General features: G+C 59.6%; 3 protein-coding genes across 3 annotated transcripts; 2 read left to right on the top strand and 1 right to left on the bottom strand.

Moving 5' to 3' along the window:
* Window positions 1-52: 52 nt before the first annotated feature.
* On the top strand, window positions 53-811 carry K437DRAFT_216376 (alternative oxidase; the record flags this gene model as incomplete). Its single annotated transcript, XM_013386060.1, has 3 exons — window positions 53-249; window positions 361-373; window positions 455-811. Coding segments are annotated over 3 exons (567 nt in total), but the record flags the coding sequence as incomplete, so codon positions are not given.
* Window positions 812-4,359: 3,548 nt separating this feature from the next.
* On the bottom strand, window positions 4,360-4,563 carry K437DRAFT_227185 (uncharacterized protein; the record flags this gene model as incomplete). Its single annotated transcript, XM_013386059.1, has 1 exon — window positions 4,360-4,563. A coding segment is annotated over one exon (204 nt), but the record flags the coding sequence as incomplete, so codon positions are not given.
* A 1,332-nt stretch (window positions 4,564-5,895) lies between these two features.
* K437DRAFT_258546 (glycoside hydrolase family 125 protein) lies at window positions 5,896-8,553 on the top strand. The gene is made up of 4 exons (XM_013386058.1): window positions 5,896-6,933; window positions 7,030-8,155; window positions 8,233-8,265; window positions 8,351-8,553. Exons 1-4 carry the CDS (start codon window positions 6,117-6,119, stop codon window positions 8,433-8,435), a joined length of 2,061 nt encoding a protein of 686 aa, XP_013241512.1. The 5' UTR covers window positions 5,896-6,116; the 3' UTR covers window positions 8,436-8,553.
* Window positions 8,554-8,576: the final 23 nt, after the last annotated feature.

Genomic DNA, 8,576 nt, shown 5'->3' with positions numbered 1-8,576 from the left:
CCACCCCCCACATCTCCTACTGCCCCACCCTGCGCACCACGCCAACCTCGCAGAGACAATCGCTGGCGTACCAGGTCTTGTAGCAGCCGCATGCAGGCACCTACAGTCGCTGCGCGTCATGCGCCGCGACAAAGGCTGGATCCGAACGCTGCTTGAGGACGCAGAGAACGAGAGGATGCACCTCCTCACCGCCATGGAATACGCCAAGCCGGGACGGTTGATGCGCCTCGCTATCCTCGGCGCGCAAGGGTGAGCTGAGACTCGACCCAACACGGGTTTCCTAGTATGGACATGTTTTGCAGTGGTTCGCTCACACTCATCTCCACTTCTTCTCTTGCCGTCGTATCCTTTGGCCGGCAGCGTCTACTTCAATGTGAGCTGATTGCCTGCCTCGACCACTCAAATTAAACGTTCCACCACTGGGCAGTTTTGCTGACGCGACTGTACCCTCCAGGCATTCTTCCTTTCTTATCTTTTCTTCCCGCGCGTCAGCCATAGACTCGTAGGTATCCTCGAGGAGGAGGCCGTCTCGACATATTCGAACATCATCAGAGACGTCGAAGAGGGCCGCTTGCCAGAGTGGGAGGATCTGCCAGCGCCAGCGATCGCCAAAGAGTACTGGAAGATGCCAGACTCTGCCAAGATGCTCGATGTGCTCTACGCCATTCGCGCCGACGAGGCGACGCACCGCTTCATCAACCACAGCCTCGGCTCTCTCGATCAGCGCAACGACTATAACCCCTTCGCCGTGCAGATGCCGCCTGCCCAGTTGCGCGGCACAGTCTCCGGCCTAACGCCGTTGCAGGCGAAGGAGTGGGCTAACGCGGCGCAGAAGCAGGTCAACGAAGACGTCAAAAACCAATCCGGACAGCACATGGCGACACCTAGTAGCCAGCAACAGTCGAAGCAGCAATCGGCGCATTGATTGCGAGGGCATGACCCTTCAAGCTGCCGACGCATGGAGCTAGGAACGAGAGCCGAGCAGCAACATTATCATACCCATCTCACGCCCGTTTAGCCAGATTGTTGATTGTAGCATTGCATCGCAGGTATTTCCAAATATTTCACCCCTTTCTTCCCTTTCAGCACAAACCCGCATGGACGGTGTGTCGTGCGAATGCGCCACTCGGCGATTCAGCCCCGCGCTTCGATCGGCCCCGCGGGACGCGAGTTGTTCGTGATGACCTGCTTTGGCAGCTTGCGCCCTTTTTCGTCCGCGACTTCTTCCGGCGAAAAGTAGTGCTTCGCTACCTCAAGCAGCCAGCTACTGTTGATCTCCATCACTGAGCGCATGTAGTTCTTGCTCGTCTCCATCAGCTCGTAGTATACCAGTGCGCGCGGCGGTGGGATCGACTTGAACAGGCACGACGATGGGTGGATGTGCACGGTTGTTGAGCTTGCCTTGATGCCGCGGTAGCTATCGCCGCCCTTGCTGATCTTGGCCGCGTTCATAAAGTAGCCCGCGGTGATAGCCTTCTGGATCGGTGAGATGTCCGAAGAGTTGGCATTGCTCTGCGGGATGATCTCAACGCGCTCGCACAGCTGCGCGAGCTGGTCGCGGATGTCGCGCACACGCGACAGCGTCTTGGGCTGAACAAAGTTCTCGACGCAGAAGCTGTGCGCATAGCCGCTCTCCACCCACTGCTCCCAGATGTTGAGCAGCATGAAGTGGTCGCCGCCGTGCCCGCGGTTAAAGTTGGCGTGCGCACGGTCTGCGTGCAGCTTCTTATCCTTCGGCCGGTAGAACAAAGATGCGCTCTCCGACAGCATTGATACGATTGACAAGACCTGGGCAAAATGCAAACGGCAATCATCGCGTCAGTCTGAAGCAGGAACGAAAGAAGCATCGACAAAAAACCCGCCCGGGAAACGCACCTCTTCGGTACAGTGGTATGTCTCGCTGGCGAGGATGGCTTTGCTGAGCATTGGATCGACGGGGAACTCGGCCATCCGCCTGCCGAGTTTTGTCAGTTCGCCCTTGTCGTTGAGCGCGCCGAGAGCGTAGAGCAGCTCGAAGCTGCGCATGAGCGTGTCCGTCGGCGGCGGGTCGAGGAAGTCAAAGTTGAGCAGGTCGTTGATGCCGATGCTCTTGAGCAGCAGGACGACATTGTTCAGGTTCGTCCGTTGGATCTCGGGTGTCGTGTCGGCGTCGAGCTCGTTGTTGAAGGCCCACTTTGTGAACAGACGGAAGCACTTGCCCGGCCCGACGCGGCCAGCGCGGCCAGCGCGCTGGTTGGCAGACGCGCGCGAGCACGGGACGACAGTGAGCGCGGACATGCCTGTGCGCGGGTTATATGAGTTCTGCTTGACAAAGCCGGTGTCGATGACAAAGACAACGCCGTCGATCGTGATTGAAGTCTCGGCGATGTTGGTCGCCAGCACGACCTTGCGCGCCGCCGCGGGCGTCGGCTCAAAAATCTTGGCTTGCATATCGCTCGGTAAGTTCGCATAGATCGGACACACGATCAACTCCTTGATCTTCTTGCCGAGCGCGTGTGCCGTCTCCTGCAGCGACTCCATCGCCGCATCGATCTCGTCCTGGCCGGTGAGGAAGACGAGAATGTCGCCTGCAGGCTGCGTTGTGTGGATCTGGAAGACGGTCGTGATGGCCGCATGCAGGTAGTTCGCCTCCGGCTGCGGGGTGTAGTGAATGTCGACAGGAAAGCGCCGGCCGGGCACGTAGAAGACGGGCGCGCCGTCAAAGTAGTCACTGAACTTTTCTGCGTTGATCGTCGCGCTGGAGATGATCAGCTTAAATTCCGGCCGGAAGCGTGCAATGTCCTTGACCAGGCCGAAGAGGATGTCGGTGTTAAGCGTGCGCTCATGTGCCTCGTCAATGATCAGGCACGAGTACTGTGCCAGGTCGGGCTCGGTGAGGAACTCGCGCAGGAGCATGCCGTCAGTCATGTACTTGATGACCGTGTCGTCGGACGTGCAGTCCTCAAAGCGGATGCTGTACCCGACCTCACGGCCGAGGCGCACGCCCATCTCTTCGGCGACGCGCGCGGCGACCGACATGGCGGCGACGCGGCGCGGCTGCGTGCAGCCGACCTTAAGCTTGCCGCGCGTGTAACCGGCCTCGTGGAGGAACTGAGGTACCTGGGTCGTCTTGCCGCTGCCTGTCTCTCCGACGACAATGAGTACCTGGTACTGTTCGACGGCGGCGAGAAAGTCGTCGCGCAGTTGGTACACGGGCAGGCTCTTGCGAGTTGCCTGGATCTTGTCCGCCGCCGCCTCGGCCGCGGCGATCTGCGCCTCGATCTGTGCCTTGCGCGGATCATGCGCGAGCGCATCCTGCAACCCCTCTAGCTTGTCCTTGTCCATGATGAACTCGATCTGCTGCGTCTCGTCGAACACGTAGTCGTACTCGTCAACCAGCGCGGCAGACGGGTCCGCCAGTTCAGCCGGGATGAGCGCCGAGCGGGTCAGCTGCTCTTTTTCAAACAGGTCCACATCGGTGATATGGTTGGCCTGTGCTTGGCGGTCATTCTTTGAGTCCTCGTCTGTGCGGAACGAAGAAAGAGGATCATGTCAGAAATACTGTCTGTGGCTGCCTCCGCGCAGCTGGCAAGTAATCGACTCACACCGCTGATACAGCAGTGCTTCCTTCTTCTTGCGGTCCTGCTTGCCCGTTTCGGTGATGTAGTCCTCGGGCATAGCATACCCCTGGTCTCCGTCGTCAATCTTGGCTCTCTCCTCGGCGAGCCTGAGGACCTCCTTTTTGTACTCGAGATCTTTGATCTCGCGCTTGGTCAGCTTGCGGTCCTTGAAGAAGCGCTCCTCGTCCTGGATCTCCAGCCTGAGCAGATCCATCTGCTGCACGCTGCGCTTAGCGAGGTACTCCTGTCTACTGCGCTCGCGCAGGCTTGGCATGGCACTCGCTCGCGCGCTTGCGTCCTCTGCCAGCAGCCTGCGCGCCGCCACTTCTGGGTTGAGGCGGCCCGAGGTGCGATCCTCGACGAGCTTGCGCGAGGAGTCGCGGTCCTTGTCACGCATACGCGCTGCAAACTCATCACGCTCGGCGAGGTCGCGCAGGCGCTCACGCTCTCTGCGCACGTCTTCGGGAAGGTCCTCCTCATCCTGTTGCTCCCCCTCTGCTGCAGCGTGGGCGCGTGGGGATGGAGAGCGACTGCGCAATCGTTTGGAAGAGGAAAAGGGATCCTCGCCTTCCTGGCGCTTCTTCTTCTTCTTGCGCTTTTCCGGTTTGATGAGAAGCTCCTCTTTCCCAACTTCCTGATCTAGCAGAAGGCCGTACCGTTTTCGCTCGACAGCGTTCGATTGCGCAGGTGCAGCGCTCGCCTTTGAACTGGCACTGACACTGGCGCTGGCAACCGCAGGCCTGCTTCCGCTGCCACTGGCCCTCGGCACGCGCTGGAAGAGCTCGTCTGCGAAGCGCTGCCCCTCTCTGCTGTCCGGCAGGCCGAGGGTGGAGAGCGTCTGAAAGAGCTGCTGCGAGGAGGATGCAGACGAGGCGGAGACCTGGATAAAGTCGACCATGCTCGACTCGGACATGCCGAAGAACGAGATGGCATGGTCGCCGATCCAGCGTCGGAGGTCGGACATGGTGTCTGTCGCAGCGCACACACACACGTACGCAGGGACCTGTTTTCGAAAGGTAGGTGGGCACTAACAGCTGGTAGGCTCTCAAGGCATGCAAGAGGGGAGGAACTTCGGGGATCAAGTGCGCGAGGTCACGACGTTGATGAAGCAACAGAAAAGAGTTGCGATGGTATGTACTACTAGCAAGTAGGGCTTATGTAAGCAACCAAGCAAACGCAAGTATGACTGTGTCCTTTTCCCCCACACCCACCCCTCGCCCGCGTGTTCCTTGGTTCTTCCCGTCGTAGAGGTGGCGAGGAAACAGTATGGGCGGCGACTGTCGACAGCCTTGAAATTCCGGTAACCTGTAGTCCCGTTCCCCATAAACTTAAGAGCGCCATAGAAAGGCCCAGAAAGCCATCAGGTTCGGGTCATAGGCCTCTTCGCTCTGGGGGTTTCCGGGACCTGAAGACCCCAGATCCGTGCCCTTGAAGGCATAGTGGGAGCAAATTCAATTGACTCTTCAACGTTAATAGGCAAGATGTGGGGTGGTTTTATGGAGGCTTTCCGGGGGGGTCTGGTGGTCAACTGCGAGCAGCTGTATAATGGAAAGACTTTACGGGGGTTTCGCGGGGCTTTTGCTTTGCGGGGCCGCAGTATTTGCCATATTTCCGCGCCCTCTCTGCCAGAGGGCGCTGGACGCTACACACTGCACAGGCAGGCACATGCTTTAGCACTGCGCATCCACTTGCACCCGCGGCACGAATCCAGGATCGTCTCCACCTCATCTACATAATGGGTACCCTCCCGCCAGGCACTCACACTGTGCAGCACGCACCGTTGCACAATCGAGTCTGCCTATGAGCAGGAGAGAGAGCTGAATGGGGCTGCTGGTTGCTCGACGCGAGGTCACATGTTTAATGGCCCTGAACCGCAGCACAATGCTAGCTTGGCGGCCAGTAGGCATCGCCGTCCTTCATCCTTCTGTCCTCTTGCTGCTCCACGTACGCTGACACCTTTGCCGTCGATGGAAGCCGTTGCAGAAGCATTGGACTAGCAAAGGCTGGTGAGTTGCGCCTGGCTCAGGCTTGTACAGCTCATAGGATTGCTCGCGTCGTGATGCCCTCGAACTGTATCCTACTCTGCGATGCGGGCATTCAACACCATGATATTTATGTCTGGTGAAAGGTGTCGTGATCAAGCTACCCTACCCCGGTGCCTTGAGTAGGATGTGAAGCTGCCCGCGACCATTTTGGCGAGTCCCGCCTCGCGTATTAAACATGATGCATCCTGGCCCTTGCGCGGACAGGGAGACACTGCCCGCCCTAATTTACCTCGAGTAGGGACCAGGGAGGGGACAACTCCCCCCCTCCCCGGCGGGCGCGGGTAGACTTGTTGTCGTTCTCGTCTTCGCTATATTTATGGCAGGAGCAGCATCGGCGTATGCGAGATGATGGATGTCATCGCCCTCGCCCTCTTCCACCTGCCAGCCTACTTGCCTTTCTCATCCTGCTGTTGTAGCAATTGACCGCTTCCCTGGCTCCCCGGCCGAACACACACTCTCTCTCTTTCCCACCATGCGACTCGCATTGGCTTCCGTCAACGCCTTCCTTCTCCTCCTCGTCACCTGGTCCCTTTCGGAGGCTAAGCAGCAGCTTGTTCTCCGTAAGATCGCCCGTGCCAAGTCTAGCTCACAGCACCAGTACATCCTCGCAGATGGCAGCGCCCACACTGCGTCCTCGGCCGCAGTGCAAGCCGCCCACGAGCTGCACATGTCCCAAATCCCCAACTCTCACGCCTTAGGACACACCAAAGTGCACCAGATGCCCCCTTCCCCAGCCGCGCACAACGAAAAGAAGTCCAAGATGCCGCATGCACCACCGACCAGGAGCGCTGCCCAGCGCGCCGCGGTCTCCTGCATTAAGACGACCGAGGACGCGTGCGGCGACCCCGACTACACGCCACCGACGCCCAATCCCTCAACACCGCTCGACCAGCTCCCGGACGCCCGCCCGCCCGCCAAGCAGCGGCGCTTCGTCAGCGCGCTCGTAGAGGCCGAGATCAAGCGTCTCGATGCGCTCATTACTGACCCTGCGTTGAATCGCATCTGGAAGAACGCCTACCCCAACACGCTCGACACCACCGTCGGCTGGACAGACCTGCAGCTTGACATTACTGACCACACAAAGGCGTTCCCCAGGAGCTATATCATCACGGGCGACATCGAGGCGAGCTGGTTCAGGGATAGCACAAACCAGCTGGTCACCTACCTGCCCCTGCTGCAGAACCCGCCGCAGGGATACAAGGCGGGTGACAAGGAATGGACAAAGCTGTACAGGCTCGCCCTCGGCCTCGTCTATCAGCAGAGCCAGTTTGTCATCACCGATCCGTATGGTACGTGCCGTGTCTAGTGTCTTGCAACGCGGCATTGCCCTAGTATGGCTATGCAGCTGACTTTTTTTATTCCCCCCGAGACGCCTCATCCCGCAGCAAACGCGTTTGGTCCACCAGCAAACGCCAACATTGCGCACCAGAAAAACTCAGCCGTGTCTGACCCCAACAGCAATGGAGGCGCTGATTGGTTCTACCCCTCGGCCCCAGACAATGCAGGCTACTATACGCCCAAGCCCACTGCGTCGCAGCGAAACGTAACTGGCAACGACGGCGTATACCTGTGGGAGAGCAAGTGGGAGGTCGACTCGCTGGTCAACTTTCTCCACCTCCCCATCGCGCTGTACAACGCCACAGGCCGGCGCGACTTCGTGAACAACCCGACATGGCAGCGCGCTGTCCGCTTGGCTGTCGACACGCTGCGCAGTCAGCAGCGCAGCAGCCTAGAGGACCACGAGGCAAACCGTGCGGCACCAAACGTCGCCCACCCGCCCGGCCTGGTCACACGTGCTGACGGCAAGCAGGGCGAGTGGCAGAAGCGCTATGGCGCGCTCGGCGGCGGCGCCTACCGCTTCCAGCGCGACACACGCAGCTCGACCGAGACCAAGCAGGATGCCGGCTTCGGCGAGCCGGCCAGCCGCGTTGGGCTCGTCAAGTCGGCCTTCCGCCCGAGCGACGATTCGACGACACTTCCGTTCCTCATCCCCGCCAACGCATACCTTGCCGTCAGCTTGCAGGGTATCGCGCACGTCCTGCGCGGTGTCGACAGCATGCAGGACGTTGCGTGCAACGTCGCGGCATTCGCGACCGAGATCCGCGATGCGATCAGCGCGCACGCCGTCGTGCCCAAGAAAGCCATCGCGGGTGTGCATGACGCCGGCGACGTGTACGCGTACGAGGTGGACGGGTACGGCAGCACATATCTCATGGACGACGCCAACGTACCCTCGCTGCTTTCGCTCCCGCTGCTCGGCTACGTTGCTGCGGACGACGCGACATACCAGCGCACGCGCAGGATGGTGTTCAGCAGCAAAACCAACAAGTGGTTCTTCGACGGCCCCGTTGGCTCCGGCATCGGCAGCCCGCACGTCGGCTTCTACTACGCCTGGCCCATGAGCAGGGCCGTGCAGATCCTCACGACAGCTGACAAGACCGAGCAGAAGGACGCGCTCCAGTTCCTCAGGAGCACCACCGCAGGTACCGGCTTGATCCACGAGAGTCAAAAGTATGTCCCCTCTGCGCACGCACCGTGTCTTGACGTTCTGACAGCTGATTCACACGCCTACCTCTCCCCACTTCCAGCATCCACGATCCTGCCGATTTCACGCGGCCTTGGTACGTACCAGCGACGGCCTGCGCACTACGTGGGGTCCGAGTGGCTGAAGATGCTAACTACCTTCGACTTTGTGTTGGTGTGAAGGTTCTCATGGGTCAACGGCTTGACAGGCCAAGCTCTGCAGCACGTCGGGCAGACTAACCCAGACCTTCTTGCTCAGATGTACTGAACCGCAGGCTGTCTGCCGTCACACGCCTCTTTGATGTTCTCTTACAAAAATTTGCTTGTAACTTATTCGACATGCTCCCCCGGGAAAGGAGGGGGTGGCAAAACATTCGCGTTTCGATCGACGGCTCACGTCCTTTTCTCT

This window comes from Tilletiaria anomala, assembly GCF_000711695.1.
Source record: "Tilletiaria anomala UBC 951 chromosome Unknown K437scaffold_87, whole genome shotgun sequence".
In the NCBI taxonomy this organism is placed as follows: Eukaryota; Fungi; Basidiomycota; class Exobasidiomycetes; order Georgefischeriales; family Tilletiariaceae; genus Tilletiaria; species Tilletiaria anomala.
This window is presented reverse-complemented; position numbering and strand designations above follow the sequence as displayed.

Excerpts from the sequence above, each read along its gene's own strand:
- K437DRAFT_258546 (XM_013386058.1), top strand. The coding sequence starts at position 6,117 with ATGCGACTCGCATTGGCTTCCGTCAACGCCTTCCTTCTCCTCCTCGTC. Across the intron at positions 6,934-7,029 it reads TGTCATCACCGATCCGTATG|CAAACGCGTTTGGTCCACCA; the intron begins GTACGTGCCGTG and ends CTCATCCCGCAG. Across the intron at positions 8,156-8,232 it reads TTGATCCACGAGAGTCAAAA|CATCCACGATCCTGCCGATT; the intron begins GTATGTCCCCTC and ends CCCCACTTCCAG.